Below are 19,262 nucleotides of genomic sequence, written 5' to 3' on the forward strand. Positions count from 1 at the left end.
ACGTAGAACCTCTTCAAATTGCTCTCAGAATGACTCTTTTTCGGACCCGCCTGAGGAGTATAAGCACTGATCAAGTTAGTAATCACTCCCTCGATCAGTACCCGCATTCACATCAGGCGGTCGCAGCGACGATCGACTTCAAGAAGACCATTCCGAAGCTCTTCTGCCTAATGGTCAGCGGATTTACTTCACTGAAAACAATTTTAGAGAGAGAATGGCCGCACCACCTAAGACGACACTAACTGCATTTTTCCTGCTTTGCCAAAATGACGCATTTGCAAAAACATTACTTTATGTTGACGTACCCCGCTACTATACATGGAACGTGTCGTCGAAAGAATGGAAACGTCGTTTACAAGGCACACCTGTCGACGGCTGGCCAGGTGTGAAGGCAGGAGATGCTCTTGGTCGCATTTACACAGTGCATGTTAGTAACTTCGAATGTTACTGTTTGCGAATGCTGCTGAATGTAGTACAGGGCCCCACTAGCTTTTTGGATCTAAAAACAGTTGACGGCCAAGAACTTGAAACTTTTCGACAAGCGTGTGAGAAGTTGGGGTTGTTGGAAGAAGACAACCACTGGGATGCTACAATGGAAGAGGCAGTGCTGTGTCGCTCTCCTTCGCAAGTAAGAGAACTATTTGCAATATTGATATGCACTTGCGGTTTATCCAATCCTCTTCAACTATGGGATAAGTATAAATCTGCATTATCGGAGGATATCTTGCATAGATTTGAAAGGATGGATCAAGTCAACAATGATCTATGTTTCAATGAAGCACTGAGACATATAGAGGACAAAATAATAACGATTTCCGGTAAGAAATTGTCTGACTTCGGTATGCCTACACCAGAGCGTCGAGGAGAGTTGTCGACCGATTTGATCAAAGAGCTAAGCTACGATATTGCTTTATTAGACGCTCAGGTCAGCGAAACTGAACCACGCCTGCTACCCGAACAAAAAAACATTTATAACAAAATATTACAACGAGTTGAGCTTGACAAAGGCGGCCTTTTCTTTCTTGACGCCCCGGGCGGTACAGGTAAAACATTTTTGCTTAATTTGCTTCTAGCAAAAATTCGTAAGGACCGTAAAGTTGCATTAGCGGTGGCTTCCTCTGGGATCGCTGCAACATTGCTGAGCGGTGGACGAACGCACATTCGGTTTTTAAATTACCTCTTAATCTGGCGAGCGAAGAAACCCCAACGTGCAACATCAGTAAGAGCAGTGCCCGTGGCGCCCTCTTGCAACAATGTATGCTGATCGTGTGGACGAGTGCACTATGTCACACAAACGCGCCATTGAGGCGCTTGATCGCTGTCTACAAGATATTCACAGCAATCGAAAGTTGATGGGTGGTGTGGTAGTGTTATTGGCAGGGGATTTTAGACAGACTTTACCTGTTATCGAGAGAGGCACTGCAGCAGATGAAATTAACGCATGTCTAAAAGCCTCATATCTGTGGTCTAAAGTTGAAGAGCTTTATCTTACCACTAACATGCGAGTCCAGTTATTCAGCGATGTCGAATCAGGAGCATATGCTCAAAAACTGCTAGAAATTGGTGAAGGCCACCTAAACACCGACCAAGAAGGTATGGTTCTTTTCACACAGCAATTTTGTCATGCTGTGGAGACAGAAAACGAACTTATTGAACAAGTTTTTCCGAATCTGCAACAAAATATTCTTGACGAAAATTGGTTGTGTGAAAGAACCATATTGGCACCAAAAAATGAGATTGTTGCGAAAATAAATAAAAAAATCTTGGCCGAAATAAACAGCGAAACATCAGTGTATAATTCCATTGACACAGTTATGTCATCCGATGACACTACAAGTTATCCCGTAGAGTTCCTAAACTCTTTAGAGTTGTCCGGGGTGCCATAACACAAGTTGGAATTAAAGGTAGGTGTACCGCCAAGATTATGCAACGGTACTCGGTTGCGAGTTACCAAATTAGGAAGGCATATAGTGAAGGCTACAATTTTAACTGGAGAAGCCAAGGGAGACAATGTTCTTATACCGCGCATCCCAATCATACCCAACAACTTGCCATTCAATTTTAAACGCCTGCAGTTCCCATTAAAAGTCGCATTTTCAATGACGATCAACAAATCGCAGGGTCAAACCTTGAAGGTAGCAGGCCTACATTTGGGCACGCCATGTTTTTCTCACGGTCAGCTCTATGTGGCTTGCTCACGTGTTTCCAAAGCGAAGAATCTGCATGTTTATGCTGAAGGAAAAAGATCGTTAAATGTAGTTTATAGGAGCATACTGCAGTAGCTACCTATAGGCCTATGATTAGGGCTCTGCAGTGCTTAGTTACCGTATTTCTTACTTATTACTAGACTAGACGGGACGAACCTGAAGTCCACGCGAACGAAGTCGCGGGCAAAAGCTAGTTATGTATAAAACTAATTAGTAACATGCAAATCTTTATACTTTGGCTGTCACTGGACGTGCACCAGCAGCTATAACCAATTACTGTAAATAATCTTTCTTTGTATCCTTTTGTTATACATGTATACTTTTAACAAACGCATATATCATTTTAAATGTTATGTTATGTTATCTTATAATTAGCACTAAGATTTATCAAATTGTTTTAACTTTCCCATCTCTTTTATTATTATTATTAGCTTTTTATTAGCTTCACATGTATGTTTGTATGTTTGTTTGTAACCGACTATTTTGGGCGCGATTTTGACCCACTTTAAACGGCCAGATTTCGTTCAAACTTTGTAGATTTATCGAGGACCGATGACAATACACTAATTTGATAAAACTATTCCATTTTTCAATTTGCAAAATATGATTTTTGTTAATTTATATAATTTTCATATATATAGTCGATAAGGTAAGAAACTTAATTAAAATTAAAAATACAAGCTATTATAAATAAACCAAATTAAAAAGTAGAAAATAAATACTAGTTTAAAAAAACTAAAAAAAAAGCGTGGGGTGCTTTTTAAGATAGTATCGAAATCTACTCATATCTGTCAATAAAATATTTATAACTATTGACACCATGCACCACATTTTAATCAACATTTTTATTTTCATGGGTCTTTATTGTTTTACTATCACCGTGTTTGTTTTATTTACCCCATGTGTATACAAATTTATTTAACCCGTAGCCAATATATTTAGATTTTAAAAAAACCTACCTACCTACCTACCAATACAATACTTTGTGCGGAAAAAGAGATCGTAAAAAAAAAGGACTTCAAGAACAGGTTCGGATTGAAATGAAAAAGGAAACCTAGCTATTATTAAACACGACAAACTAGTTATACTGGAAAAAAAGGAAGAACCAATGAGTAGCAATAAAAAAATGCTTTCAACATCTCCAGAAAATAATTAGACTATCAACATCGAAAAGGAATCACAGGCCAATAAGAGGAATAAAAAAAATTAAAAAATGAAAAACCCAGACATCAATCAGAAGAACATCTAGTTTGTCAGATGGAGTCCTGAAACCCGGAATTTTGAACTTATTGACCACGAAAGGCCCACATAAAAAAAAACACCAGCGCAGCAAGACAATAAGAACAAAACTATATAGCAACGAGCCTCTGCCACAGACAACAAAAGAAAATTAGAAAAACAAGAAAAAAAAAACTTCTCCCAAGCCGGTTGGTCACCGTGGGGGATCATGACCAAAACCCTCCAAAGGAATCAAAAAGTTTTATAACCTAAACCTAATTAAAAAACAAATTTTATCAGTCATGACATATAATGTCGATACTCTGTCTTCTCACGAACGCCTGATTGAACTACACGAAGCTCTGAAAAACATCAAATATGACATAATAGGACTCTCTGAAATTAGACGAATGGGTAACAAAATAGACGAACACGAAGACTTTGTACCTTGTCATAAAGGAGTCACACCTGGCTTGCACGGGGTGGGTTATATGATAAATATACGTCATAAAAATACTTTGCTACTTGAAAATTTTACTCAACAAGATTAAAACGGTAGTATTCAAAACTAATAAGTCAGAATCCCGGACAGACATGAATGTTAAAGATCTTAAATGCTTTTCAACCTGGATGGTCGGTACATAATTTATGTATATTTTTTTTAACTACTCAATTTTGTTTATTTATATGGATTACAAATTTAGATGTTGCACGTTCAGTACTTCGTTACGCACTGACCATTTCTTCACCGCGTCCAGAATCCTCGCGTTATTGCTCACGTGTTTTTGGCAGGCGCTTTTAGCCAATTACCGGCCCCAACATTTATTTTTATTACGGAAAATTCAGAATAATACATAAATTCTGAAATAAATATATAACTTATGAAGATTAAGAACTGTAACATCATAAAAAACAAGTGTGTGTAGCCCATCTGACAATAGAACCGTTTAAAGTGATTGGGTCAAAGTATTCTCTGTAACGCTAGACCCAAAACCCTTATTTATCCTCGGAGATTTCCGTGGCCATATTAAATTACGGTCAAATAAAAACGGATTATAGAGGATCTCATATTCTTGATTTTGTTAACTAAAGCAACTTTGTTGAACTAAATGAGGGTTCACCTATAAAGTTTCAATCAATGGAGAGCTCATATCGTTAACCATCTCCCTGACGTCCTCCACTATATCCTAAAAATGTAAGTGGAAGGTGACTCTTGAATTTAGAGGCAGTGTGGTTTGCAAATATTTATGGGTATTGAACAAAAACGCACTTATTATCAAATAATTACGTCTGCCGAAGTACTAGCCGACGACAAGCACAATAACAATACAGTAACTGAGCATCTTATGACACGCCTTTTTAGTGAGTACTCACAATAATAATGTTCGACAATATGCCCATGATTTCGCTATTTTCTATACCAATATATATATGAATCTTTGTGTTTGTCAAGTGCTAAAAGGCCTTGATAAGCTTTGACTCATTGATTGTGCAAGATTTGGAGATTTTTCACGAACGAAGCCAAACCAGACGATTAAAAAAAAAAGAAAAAAGATCGGGTTCAATATGCAGTAATACGCCGATTCACGAAATGGAAACGGATTTAAATACACCACCTCTATCCTTTTGTAGACAACGTTTACCGAGTAAATTTTGGTTGAAAGCCAAAACCTTAGTTACTAAATCAGATATATATAACTACCCAGCGTTGGCAGTTTGATCGGGGATGTAACCATTGTGTAGTAGCTGGAGACTTTCGCCAAACACTACCGATTATAACAAAAGGTAAACGTGCACACATTACAAAAGCATGCCACAAGTCATTTGGAGCGATGCATGTCTCAAGTCACACGTTTATAGCAATCAATTGAAACTCTTCATTTACGTACAAATACGAGAACACAATGAGAAACCATAACGGAAGTAGATACAAAAAACAACTTCATCTTGGAGATGGAAATTTACCATCCAAAGTTGCAAGCAGCCTCCGAGTCTTGTAATACATTAAATTGACTGAACTGTTAACAGTCGAGAAATTACTGTGGACACGATCCGTCCCGACATCGAAAACTTCACAGAAAGTTGAAAGTGGAAAGAGTGCTTCACTCATTTGCAATTATACGTTGCCTTCCTCCAGCAGAATATCCTGGAACTCAATGTTTCGTTACCACTCACTAGTTACTAATACTCTGCCGACCGAGAAGAGTGTACAGAGAAGCTTTAAGATATTAGTTTTGTAAAATATAAGAAAAAGTAAAAAGTATTAAACAAAAGTTTAAAATAAAAATGTAAATCAATGATTAAATGAAACAAAACAGTACAAGGAATAAAAACACACACAAAATAACAACAAAAATACTAAAAAAGAAATATATTGACAAACTTGGCAAATTTAATTAGATTCGTTAAAAGAAAAGAAAAGATATGTCATTCACTTAAGATTAATAAGTAGTGCGATGTAAGAGAAATCAAAAATAGAAGTTGGAATAAAAAAATAACTTATCACAGCCCGGACGAAGCTGGGACGGGAACTAGTATTACAAAAAAATATTGAACAAAACAACATTTTACTCTAAAAGGTAATTAAATACAATAAAATGTGTCGTTTTGTTATTTTTATTTATAAAGTTTACAAAAGTAAATGCTGAATATGTATAAAAAGATACAAGATTAGAAAAAATAAATGTATTTTAATATCGGATAAGGCAAATCAAATTCGGAAGAGCTCGGACGAAGTCGGGTCGGCCCAAGAAATATATCATTAACTCTGCGCAGCGGGCGAGGCTACTTGTTGTGCATGTAGGTGGCGAGGACGACTCGTCCCCCGCTCTCCACGAGGAAGGCCGTCCAGCGTCCGTCGTCCACGGAGACCAGCCTCGCCTGTCCGTCCTGAGCGAGCGTGACCCGCCAGCTGCCGCTGCGGATGGTCTCGTTGGCCTTCTTGACGTACTCGTGCGGCGGGTCCGTGGGATGTTTCTCGCTGTGATACACCGCGCTCGGCTCGCTGGCGAACTTCACTTCCTTCCTCCTGAGGGCTCGTATGAGGTCGTCGTCGCTCAGGCCCTCGCCGAGCCGCGTCTCACCGACCATGTCGTTCTCCCTCACCATCTTCAAAGTCTCCGTATACTTCTGGACGAGCCGTGCGCGTTCACCGAACACTCGTCTAGCCGCTTCTTGACCTGGAAAGTGATTTTCATTCTCTAATAGAAAAATTTTCTTTACAGAAATATATCTCGTCGGCTGCCGGCCACTCGGCACAGATGTTAGTCCCTTGGAGAGTTTTGTATGTTAAAAGAATATGAAGAATACTGAGTTCAAATTGAGATCAGAAAATGAATAATGAATAATTCATAGATACGAGCAGAAGGACCCGCGACCTGCGCCGGACCGCTTCCGGTTGTGGTATCGTGTAAGCCGCCGCCGCCCGCCGCGCCCGAGCCGAGGCGGGGAATCGTTCATTCTACATGTTTAATCATCAAGTCGAGACGGATGTTCCATCTATTAGACTTGCTTAAGAACAACCGAGTTAATATTTTCTAACTTTGCATTTTTGAAGCAATATAAGCTCATGAAGATGTTACCATCGATGTTAAAGTCGAGATTGAATCTAACTAAAGTATTACCTCTACATTGTTTCAGTATCAAAAAGCATAATTAAAGAATCATTGGTTGAAACATTATGGAAACTATTGATACTTACGAGTCCACACAGAGACTTTAGTATTTTTGGGAAGTACAATTTTCCCATTCCTTATCTCCATTTTAATGATGACACATTGGGCTTGTATCGTGTTCATGACGAACTCGCTGTAGGCGACCAGTTCGCTGACGCTTTTTGGTTTCATTTCAATCACGAAGGCCAACATCTCGTCCATGTAAAGGTCTACTTTGTTCAGAGATATCGCGCTTGCAAATGTATATAATCTATCTTTTTCGTGGCTTTGTAGATTTAATTTGACCAAATTATGCAACGTTTTGTGACTCTCTAAAATTTTAGTGATGGAAGTGACGCTTTCGTTTCTCTGACATTCAAACCGTAATCTATATTTCACAATACACAGGGTTTTGACTTCATCGGTGATTTGGTTACTGGAAACAGTTGGTGACATGTTAGCAATCAAATGAAGCATCGTTTCGCAGTCATCACTAGGTATGGAGTACAACTTGTGGATACTGATGTTCAGGACGTTGTTGAGAGACACGACAGCGTTACCGCCGGAAACGATTCTTACGACGGGACAAACCCTAAACAACCCGCGATTCTGGAGAGTCAGCAAGATGGGCACCGACGTCGACCACTGGGCGCTGCCGGCTACGTCGATCTGGCTCAGATCACCGAGGAAGCGGATCATCGGAGGCGAGAGTTGCGGCAGGTCTGTTATTTTAATAGGCGGAGCTCTTCCTAATATCAAATTTCCATCCTTGAGCATCGTGTCGGAAGCTATCGGTACTATCTGAGACGAACCACCGGACCCCTGCCACAGATTGATAATGTTTTCGATGGTTTCCCCTGGATTTATGTTGTAATGTTCAGATATTTTTCTTATCCCGCTTATTAATTTAATATCGTCCCGGAGATGGTTCCGGAAACTATCGAACGCTTGGATCTGATCGTCATTGAGACTGGACACTATATCGGCATATTTCATCCCGTCTATTAAAATTTGCGAATAGTCTCTAACGCTAATATTCTTTTCCATGGCCGCGATAAACTTTCTCAGTAAGGCGGGATCATCTCCGAATCTACTACGGACTTGGTTCATTTCCGAAGCCTGATCTTGGTTCAATTGTTTATTGATATGAGCGAAAGCATAGTTTTGAGACTCTTTAATTATTGTATTTGCCGATTTGTAAGAATACACCCCTTTCGACCAAAATGCTACAGAGGCGCCGTACATCAGAACATCTACAGCCGTTAAATCATCCCGATGTTGGTACATGAAAATCGAAGTGTTTAAAATCGCTAACCCGCTAATGGCGACATTCGCCCCGTTAGCGATGTCAGTGACCAACTTGAAAGCATTCGATATCTCTCGACCGCGGGCCGCCAGAGACGACAGTCTCATAGAGGCTCCCATTGCCCCGAAGCTGGTGAGACTGGCGGCCACGCCCAGCCATAACATCCGTGACTCTGAGTTAGTGAAGGGGTTGACGCTTTCCCCGTGCGCAGCTCTCTCTGCTATCTGATAGCCCGCACGCGTGGTGCCCCACCCGGCGGTGACCAGCGAGGTCGCCACGAGAGGAGCGGCGAGTCCACCCGACACGAACAGCAGCGCAGCGGAGGACGTGAGCCCGGCCACCGCCGCCACAGTGTCCAGACCGCGAGCGGCCTTGGCGTCTAGTCTGGAGGTCGGTGTGTCGGAAAACACCACGTACGCCTCTTTGGTGTTGGGGTTCAAAGACAGTTGTAGGTTTGAAGGATAGGCCATTTCCCCGGGTGGCAATTTGTTAAAATTGTACCAGTTATCATAACTACCGTAACAACGTCCGACGTTATCAATGTAAAAGATCTTTGAGTTCTTGTAGCGTTTGATTCTAAAGAGTGGTAATTCGTATAGTTTTCCTTCGTAGTAGAGTTCAATTGGGAGAACGGTAATAAAATTTTTGTCATCTCCTCCACAGTAGGACCTTATTTGTTTTGCCACGACATCGATCGCTTCACGAGATTTCCCTTCGTAAAAGACGAGTTCTCCTCTTGACGCTTTTTCTCTTTCATACTTTGTCCACTTGTCAGGGTCGCTGGTCGGCAGACCCATAGCGATACCTATCGTGTTCAAAAAGTCACTACCTCCAATGAGCTGCGGTTCGTCTCCCTTACATTCTCCACCTCTGTGTACATATTTAGTAATGTTAGCTCTAGCTTTGCTTTTCCACTCACGTGCGCTAATTTCCATTGTAAATGAAAGAAATAGCTCCTATTATTCTCTAAATATATGTACAGTAAAGTTATTCCACTATCGAGTTAGTACCACCACCAATGACTTTGAGGTGCGCCAGAATTATTGTCTCCGACTAAAAAGTCAGGGCGATGCCCCGTATCTCTCCAAATTTTCAAACAGCGATCTACTTCATCGAGTTCTCCATATTCTTCGAGGTCTTTCAATATTCTGTCAAAGTTCGTATCAATGTTAGCGAAGCCTCTTAAAAGCACTTCTATTCCAGATCGTGTTCTACAAATGACACCGGCAGGCTGAGTCAACTCTAAGTCAATTCTAATATCTGGGTAGACGCTGATGAAGGTCTTTAGCCAGTCGCTGTCCGAGGTGACCCCTGCTATGATCTCTTTTGTTTCCGTCAGGGTCTTCAAAGTGTCGTACTGCCAGCGACAAGCGACTCCGAGACGGAACAGCTCCGCGAACACCTCCTCTCCCGATATGATCCAGCCCGTCACCTTGTTTCCGTCAACTTCCTTTCGGTTTTTATTAAAAGCCGTGAGACAAATACTTATATTCTTTAACTGTTGTCTGATCATGTCAGATGCCATCACCTGAAAAAAAGTGTTTAATTCAAAAATCTATTCAGTAATCATATGTCATCTTAACTAAAATCGCCGGAAATAGTACTAAAACGTTTTCACACTCCCAAGGAAAAACTTTACAAACTGTTGACCAAAAAGTAAATAACGAATGTACTCACAAAATAACAAGTATTTTTAATCAGATAATCAGAAACTATCTAATCGTTTTTTAAAACTTACAGTTATTTCATGTAAGACAAAAGCTAGGGATAGGTATTATCAATTTATTTATTTATAAGTAACCGGCGTAATTTAAGAATTAAGTACTAACAGTTATATGCATTATCTTATTAGTACTTTTCTTTTGTTTTTATTTGAACCCATGCCTATACGATATTTGTTATATTTATGGTTACTATACACTTATAACTTGTATTTAATGTTCTTTAGTAATTAGTTCTCAATTTTCGTTGACTATTAGTTCATAGGACAGTATAGTGCGTGAGGCTTACGCTGATATTTGCATTTGTGTGAGTGTAAACAGTGTAGGTGTGATGTCAAATTTGTGCGTGCCACGTGCTTTTCTGGGTTTGCACCGGTTTATACAGTTTTTTCTTCGCCCGGCACCTTCCGCACCTCACTCTTTGTACTGGTAGCAGAGTGACGTTATTTATTCCTTAATATTTAGTTTTTGTATTCTATTTATTCCCGAAGTGGATTCTAACACAAGTCAACGAGGCATACTTAAACCTTTAAATAAGTAAAAGAAATTTTGTTTAATTTAAACAATTATTTTAAAGAAATTAATGAAATGAAAATATAAATCGAGGAAGAATTGGTATAATTTTTTTGACATTTTGAATTCATAAATTAGTCTATTTTTCTTCACATAATATTGACACCTGGCCTTAAACAAGCTTTGATTATTTTATTTTAAATCTAGAATAGTTCTCCCACTTATGTCATGTATCTAAATAAAAAATAATAAAATTCAATTCTAAAAGTTTTTTGTCCGACTCTACTTTTACTTTCACTCACACAAATACAAAGCTCAGTTTAAACTTCGCGGACTATAGTTAGGTACATAATATCTAAATAGTGGCTTTGATGGTGAGCAGTCATATTGTTATATTTTTCCAATACTATAATTATTTACTGTAGTTATTTTTGAGATGTCTTACATGTAATGGAGTGTACTTAAGAATTCGGTAAGCTTAAAAGGTTTATACTCCAACTATTAAGCACCGACATGAAATTATAAACTAATTTCTTAATTACTGATGCAAATTACCTATTACTCTTTGAGAGTAAAGAGTTTTTTCACTTTTTAGTTACCCGTGTAAAGCCTTTTTTAATATTTTGTTAAAATGTATAGTGTGGCTAGTCTTAACAAGGCTGTGTGTAAAATGTGAATACGACGATTACTGGAGACGAAAAATGATAGTAGTAGACGTGTCGACAATAACAACAGATGAAATTTTAGCTTGGAGATAATTTGAAAATCCAGGTGGCGGGTAAAAGCGCATGGAGCAGCTTGTGTTATTAAACAATTTCCATATTATGCACAATTTTCAAATGTTCCCCTCTCTTTCTCTCACATAACATCAACGTTTTCTGATTTTTTTAGCGAGATAACAAACATCCTTAGAACAATTCTTTTACAAGAAAAATAAGGTCATCAAAATTTATAAAGGAGGGAGTTGTCCGCAAACATATACCTACAACTATATAAATATATGAGTAAAAATATATATGAATTGAGTAAACTTTTACTTTTTTGAAGTCATTTCAAAAAAGCAAATGCATCTTTATAAAAAGGCAGTTAAAAAAAACATTAATGTTTTATTTATTAATTGCATCACCATATACAACTCTATTTATATTCAGGTTCTACCCAGAGATTGTGCATGATGCAACTGGACCCTAGTCTCACTGTTATATAGGGACATCAAAAGCAGACTGATCATATTACTTCAGTCTATTATTGTCACTGCATCAATCATATCAATCAAATCAACTATTAACTAACCTAACACTTCAAAAACTAAAAAAACATATTCAACCTCAGGACAAGTCGTCTCTTCAGACTGAATTCTATAACCAATCATCCTCTTTGATAATAAAAGGAAACATAACACACGTGCCACAACCAACACACGCCTCTAACATTTTCTCAGAACATGTATTCCACTAAATCTATTTTGAGAGTTTGTATAAGTGAGCTGCTGAGACTAACATCAACATATCGCCTGCACTGATTTCAAATGAAGCACAAGATTCAACCAAGGCTAAATAATTGTTCCTCATTACATATTTACATATTTATGGTAACTAGTATTGGTAAAATCCCTACCTATCAGAATTTTCAATGTAATGTGATCTTAACATATAATCAGGTAATTCTGTTAACCAAGCAGCCATGCACAGAACTTTGTATTTACTATAAGTAACTGGAACTTGAAGTGTTAATAAATAATCAAGAGCTTAGAGACATTGGATTCAATAAATATTTTTTATAACATTCTTTTCAAAATACTCAGTTCATTTCTCCAGACAGAGTTAGATTTCTCCCCATCTATTCATTCATCTACACAAATGCTCAAAGTGACTTATTTGTATTCTGTATGTAGAATGTGCAAAATGGATATCTCAATGAAAACAAAACTACAAAGACAATTACCGGAAGCACTAGATGAGTTTTGATCTTGGGTGCATGAAACTGGTACAGTTCTGTATTAATTGTGATTTTCAAAATATCCATAACTTAAACCCTCACACATTATTGTCTTAGTCGTATATTAATATTTTATTTCCTAAACAGTAATATGTATTACCAATCTATATAATTTTTCTCACCTCAATTCTACTTCATTTCCTGCACAACACATATACTTCAATATGTAAGTGAATTTCAGAATAAAGTAAATGTATTTTTATAGATATGCCTGACTATATATATAATACATTATCTTATTTCAAAGTAAATTTCCCAGTAATAAAAGCAAATAAAATGATAAGAAATATTGTGAAGTATAGTTATCCACAATTTATATTAGGTATTATCTTGGTGTACTCACATTATAAACTACTTATAAATATCCACTTGACACTTTGAGTCACTTTCTTAAATAAAATATCAGCATTGTAAAGCAAAATCTAATAACAGTACTGTTTGTGTGTTCGTTTATACCAGTAATGAGTCAGATTCCAAACGTGACTGAGGGATATTGTGTACAGAACACACACTACAGTCTAGACTCCAGAACAGTCACATCAACACATGTATAGTTTATGTATGTGGCTTTTATAAGGATAACATGTTATATTATGATAACAAGACAGACTATACTATAACCATGAAATGTAATACAATTAATAACATTTAAGCACTATAATTATAAATATAAATATATAGATATACAATAAATAGTACATACTGTTCTCGTTTTGCGGCTTCTCTCCAACCTCAATATAGTTTCGTATATAAACTTAAAACAGTAGATTGAGGTTGCGATTTAGATTACTGTTTTGATAATTTTATAAGCCTTTCCACATACGACGACTCCCTTCCAATTAACAACATAAATTATAATATAAATATTAATAGTTAATGTTTCTTCTTTTTTTTTGTGGTTAGTGACGTTTTCTTATAGATTTCGCCAATGTCATGTAGTTAATGGTTAGGTAATATTTGAAGATTAGTGTTGAGTGTTGACAGTTGTCAAACTTACCGACAACAGATTATCGAGACTCGAAGGTCACAGATTCAGATTTCAGAATGAATGTCTTGCCGAAGGATATGAGGTTGTATCATAATAATATAATTATGTTATATTGTAGAAATGCCAGTCATTTAACAAAAGTTAAAAAAAGGTCCAGCTATTGAAATAGTGTTATAAAAGCTGTATTTAGTCATGCTATTAGGGAAGGATGATCAGAGAGGATTTCACAAATTTTTATTGAAAAGTAATTGCCCAGGGGACCGAGGGATCTCTTCCTGAAAGGCTTTGAACAATGTATACAGTGCATATGCATACATCAAAACCATTCAGGTTAAACAGCGTCGAACCACGGAAACTAATAGACCATCGACTACACTGACAACAGAGGAGGGATTCTGCACAAATCAAGATATACGCACAGATCGCTTTTATCGTGACACTAGTTGTTATTACAAAAATTATCGTATCCATAACATACATAATATGTGAATCGAACATACAACTTCTCATGTAGATATCGATTATTTTTTTTAACGATTTATTTTACTAATATCTTCCATTTGCTGTGGTTGGCTACAAAATAATACTAAATTCATAGGCATTCAACTGCTTTACTGGAGATTTACACGTTTTCGTTGAGATAAAAAATGATGACATTGAATGAATAAGTAACTGTCGAAAAGAGAAACATCTTTGTTGAAAGTATTTAGTTTAGTATAACCGTTAATAAAATCTATCATTCACCTCTGAGTTTACTTATACTTACCACATGTTTCAAACGTTAAACTAGAAACTTAACGGAGCCAGTTTGTCATAAACGTATGTTGATATAATGACACTTCTTCTTCTTCTTCCTGGCAATTATCCCAGCATTAGCCAGGGTCTGCCTTCCTGCTCAAACTCCTCCACTTTGCACGGTCTTTAGCATCCGCGGTGGTAAGTCCATTGGCTCTCATATCCTGCTTCACGGTGTCCAGCCATCGCTTTCTTGGGCGTCCTGGGGGTCTTGCTCCAGGGACCGACATATCAAGGCAAATTTTTCCGACGTAATTCTCAGGCCGGCGTGCAACGTGGCCATACCATCTCAGGCGACTCTCTTGAAGCTTATCTGCTACGTCACGGACTCCAAGACTACCTCGGATAAATGTGTTACGTATACGGTCAGCCCGCGTTACGCCACACATCCACCTCAGCATCTTCATCTCCGTGACGTGAAGCTCCTGAGTGTGCCTGGACAGTGTTGGCCAACATTCGCTTCCATAAAGAGAACCGGTCGGATTATGTCTTGTATATTAGATCCTTGAGCTTGGGCGGTATTATTCTGCGATCGCAGACCACACCTGTGACCTCACGCCATTTCGCCCAAGCAGCGCTGATCCGGGCTTGGACATCGTGATCGATGCCTCCGGACTCATGCAGAATAGATACAAGGTACCTGAACTTTTCCGACTTAACGGCTGGTTCAGGACCTATATGGATAGTGCAAGAGTCCGGCTTCCGCAAGCCATGTACTCGGTCTTCGTCACATTTAGTTTAAGACCACCGTTCTCAAGGTACCCTTCCAGAGGTACACTCTTCGCTCTAGCGTCAACCTGCTCTCATCAATGAGCGCTATGTCATCGGCATACATCATCAGCCATGGAGGCTGGTCCTGGATGTTAGCCGAGACAGTGTCCGCACTACATTGAACAAGAAGGGGCTAAGAGCCGAGCCTTGGTGGACTCCTACTGAGATCGGAAAGGGTTTTGTATCGCCAACAGCAGTCCTAACCATTGAAACGGAATCGCGGTACATGTCTCTGATGATGTCAATATAGGCCTCAGGGATCCCTTTGAATCGCAATGCCCACCAGATACATTGACGAGGCACGCAGTCAAAGGCCTTCTGCAGATCTAGGAATGCGACATGCAGAGCTCTCCTTTTTTCCTGTATGCCTCCATCAGAGTTCTGATGGCAAAGATGGCGTCCAAGGTGCCCGATCCTGGCTGAAATCCATATTGACATTCCGAGACAGTACACTCTCGGCGGAGCCTGAGGTCGATCATACGCTCAAAGAGCTTCATGGTGTGACTCATGATCTTAACGCCCCTATAACTACCACAATCTTGAACACTGCCCCTGCCTTTGTATATAGGGGTAATGTAACTATAACGCCACTGATGTGGCATAGTCCCAGTGTTCAAGACGCGGTTAAAAAGGTCCGTCAGTATGAGCACACCAAGAGAGCCCAATGATTTCCACGCTTCGATCGGAATATCGTCAGGTCCCACCGCTTTCCGATTCTTCATGTGTCGAAGACAATTCCGAGTTTCGTCAGGTGTTATCGGGGCAATAAGTCCAAGATTAGGAGGTATTTCGGTTGGAAGACTGCACGGGTGCTGAGTATTTAGCAACTCCTTGAAGTAGCATCTCCATCTCTCCTTCACAGAGGCATGATTACACAGCAACGTGCCTTGGGAATCTTTGACGCTAAGACATTTTGCGATATCTTGCGTCGCCTTATCCCGAGCTCGTGCCAATTTGTAAATGAGCTTCTGCCCCTCCGCAGTTTCAAGTGTATCATATAATGGTGATAACCTATCACTGCGGGCTCTGGCAACAGCCCTTTTACTGGCACGTTTTGCTGCTATGTACTCTAGTCTGTCTTCAGGAGAATTTGATTGCTGCCACTTCTTAAAGGCAGTCTTCTTTTCACGAATCACCTCCTGCACTTCGTCATTCCACCACCATGTCTCCTTGTCAATGACCCGTCCTCCCTTAGAAAGGCCTAGAACTCGTTTACCTGCTGTGATAATTGCTGACTGGGCTCGATCCCAAACTTCCTGAGCAGTTTCGGTATTAGTCGACAGATTTTGACTCTCAACCTCTGCCCGAAAGCTGGTCTGCATCGTTCCATTCAGCAACCACCACCTGATGCGAGGCTTACGTTTCTCGGCCACTTTCTTTTTCGGGGTAACGACATAGTCCATGACAAGAAGTCGATGTTGGGCCGTCAGGCTTTCACCAGGAATGACTTTACAGTTAGTCACCTTGCCGATATGACACCGTCTGGTCAGCAGGTAATCTATTTGGGTTGAGTGGGACCCGCTCTTATACGTGATAAGGTGCTGTGGAGTCTTTTGGAAGAACGTGTTCACGACGGCTAAGTCAGACGCAATAACCAAAACCACCGTGTACACGGTCAAACGTTTCCGCAGCCCTACCTACGTGGCCATTTAAGTCCCCCCCAACTATGATTACTTCAGCAGCTGGTATAGCACGTAGAACCTCTTCAAATTGCTCCCAGAATGACTCTTTTTCGGACCAGCTACATCCAGCCTGAGGAGTATAAGCACTGATCAAGTTAGTAATCACTCCCTCGATCAGTACCCGCACCCGCATCAGGCGGTCGGAGCGACGATCAACTTCAAGAAGACCATTCCGAAGCTCTTCAGATAGTACTACCGCTACACCAGCTTTACCTGAAGGCGACCCAGTGTATATCAGCCGGTAACCCTGTCCGATGTTTCGAGACTTATTGCCCTTCCAGCGAGTTTCCTGGAGGAACGCACACTGGACCCGACGTCTCATGAGTACATCTGCGAGTTCTCTGCATCGTCCGGTTAGAGAGCCAATATTCCACGTTGCAAAGCGGAGTTTCCTTTGGGGTACTAACGTCTTTAGCCGTGCCCGTACTTGACACGGTAGCCCTTGCCCACTTATCGCAGGTGTAGGGCGATGTGCCTGCGCGTCGTTTCTCGGCGACGCCCTAGCCGTACCCAGTCCATAAACTTTTGCAACCATAAGAGTGGCGGGAGTGGTTTTAACGGAGCGACTGCCGTCTGACCTCCAAAACCCCGTTTTACGGGTAAAACCAGGAAAGGAAAAGATAGAGAAGGGGGGAAAGAGGTTAGGGAGGGGAATGAGGGGAGGTACAGGACACCACTTTCATGGACTGAGGATAGAGGTATGAAAGTGGTGGCTCGAGGATCCGGGGACGCGTACCCGTATGCCCAAGGCTAAATATCGGAAAAATACTTAGTAGGACACCCTCTGGATTAAATATGATAACTATGATCTGGGTAGATTTCCGAGAGAAAAACTATAAAAAGCTCTTCATGTAGTTTGATTATACAAAATTAATCATTACAATTTTCTCTTATAAGTGTAATGTTCTAATGACAACTATTGAAAAAAAAACATTACTGTATATGTACATATGTGTAAAAATTATTTTTAACCTTCTGTTGAAAATACATGTATCAACTTAAATATCCTTATATTTTTTGTTTATTATTAAGTTGTGAGATTAATTTTGATGACTGGGAGACCAAGAGAAACTAAAATATTAACAATTATTTTGTGAAAATATGCCAATACCTGCCCTTAATCCAAAAGTGAATAGGTACGAAGGGTCCCTACTTTGTCTCTTGACCCTTTTTATTTCCATATATGCTGTAAATTGGAACTAGTTTCTGCACGTTACGAATCTAATAATTTAAAAAGTGACCATGTAATGTGAACTCTAATTCATTATTATAACAGTTCATTTGATATGAACAGTTTGTCTTCCAAGCTAGTTATCATGGCCGTCCTTTACTGCTTCAAAAATTAAGCCGCTCATTCTTCAGTTATACTTAATTTGAGATGAGTTATACTTAATTTGAGATTTTAAGGATTATAGTCTCTAAATCTTTAAAAAATATCTGGACAAAGTGTTTTCTAATCTACCGCTATCTGTTTTACATGTTTGACATTATACATTTTACATGTTTTACATGTTATGGGATGCAAAAATCTCCTATGACTAATCACTCGTTCTGCAATTCTAAACTCCGTAAAATTCCGGGTCCATTCCCCAAACTCTCAAGTTTTATCTCTTGCGTTAGGGCTCGTATGAGGAAGAGATGAAGTACCAGGAGTTTCCTGCAACAATTGTGCACTTTTAGGTACTTTTTTAAGTCTAGACATGGAAATAAGACCCTGTTTTCGTCTGTTGTAAATGTGAATTGGGAGATTAGCTGTCACCTCGTCACGTGTGAAACGCGGAGCTAGCTTTTGACGCGAGCCAACTGGGTTTTTAATGAAAACAGGTTGGTCAGGTGAATAAGTATCTTCAGGCACGCGATCTTTGTTATGTCCTGCCATTATATTAGTCCGTTCGTTAATATCTACCTCATGAACCGTGTCATGTACTACAGTCATTTTAGCTTTATAATCAATCATGTATTGTTGTAACAAGTGTGCGGAAATGTCTATATTAAAAGGATCACAAGGATGGAAATGTCCTGTAACAAGATCTAGAGGCTTACACTTAGTAAAGATATGAATACTAATGTTATAAGGTAAAATCGCGTAAGGCATAATATTAATTCATCATCATCAGCATCAGCCTATAGGAGCCCACTGCTGAGCAAAGGCCTCTTCTCACATGGAGAAGGTTAGAGCATTAATCACCACGCTTGCTCAAGACGGGATGGCGATTTCAATCTTATAATTTGAGATTATAAGACCAGGTTTCCTCACGATGTTTTCCTTCACCGTCCGTCAGTGGTGTCTCTGAACTCTTAGAAAGTACATATGATTCGGAAAAGATCACATTGTTACTTGCCAGGTTTCAAACTCGCGCCCTCACGTATGAGAGGCGGGCCTTTTTACCTCCAGGCCACCACGACATTA

The 19,262-nt window shown here is 39.5% G+C and overlaps 2 protein-coding genes across 5 annotated transcripts; one reads left to right on the forward strand and one right to left on the reverse strand.

The window, feature by feature from the left end:
* Positions 1–1,283: 1,283 nt before the first annotated feature.
* Positions 1,284–1,886, forward strand: LOC133320786 (uncharacterized). Its single transcript, XM_061529414.1, has one exon. The coding sequence runs from the start codon at positions 1,284–1,286 to the stop codon at positions 1,884–1,886; it is 603 nt and encodes a 200-aa protein (XP_061385398.1).
* A 3,895-nt stretch (positions 1,887–5,781) lies between these two features.
* LOC116768902 (uncharacterized) lies at positions 5,782–13,545 on the reverse strand. Of its 4 annotated transcripts, none has more exons than XM_032659778.2 (3): positions 13,320–13,545; positions 7,126–9,912; positions 5,782–6,604 (listed from the first exon to the last, which is right to left on the reverse strand). In XM_032659778.2, the coding sequence occupies exons 2-3, from the start codon at positions 9,317–9,319 to the stop codon at positions 6,210–6,212; spliced, it is 2,589 nt and encodes an 862-aa protein (XP_032515669.2). In that variant the 5' UTR covers positions 9,320–9,912; positions 13,320–13,545; the 3' UTR covers positions 5,782–6,209. The 4 variants fall into 4 exon arrangements, with proteins under 4 accessions (XP_032515669.2, XP_032515668.2, XP_032515667.2 ...); XM_032659777.2 differs by lacking the exon at positions 13,320–13,545 and adding an exon at positions 12,960–13,140; XM_032659776.2 differs by lacking the exon at positions 13,320–13,545 and adding an exon at positions 12,739–12,890.
* Positions 13,546–19,262: the final 5,717 nt, after the last annotated feature.

This window comes from Danaus plexippus, chromosome 5, assembly GCF_018135715.1.
Source record: "Danaus plexippus chromosome 5, MEX_DaPlex, whole genome shotgun sequence".
Classification (NCBI taxonomy): domain Eukaryota; kingdom Metazoa; phylum Arthropoda; class Insecta; order Lepidoptera; family Nymphalidae; genus Danaus; species Danaus plexippus.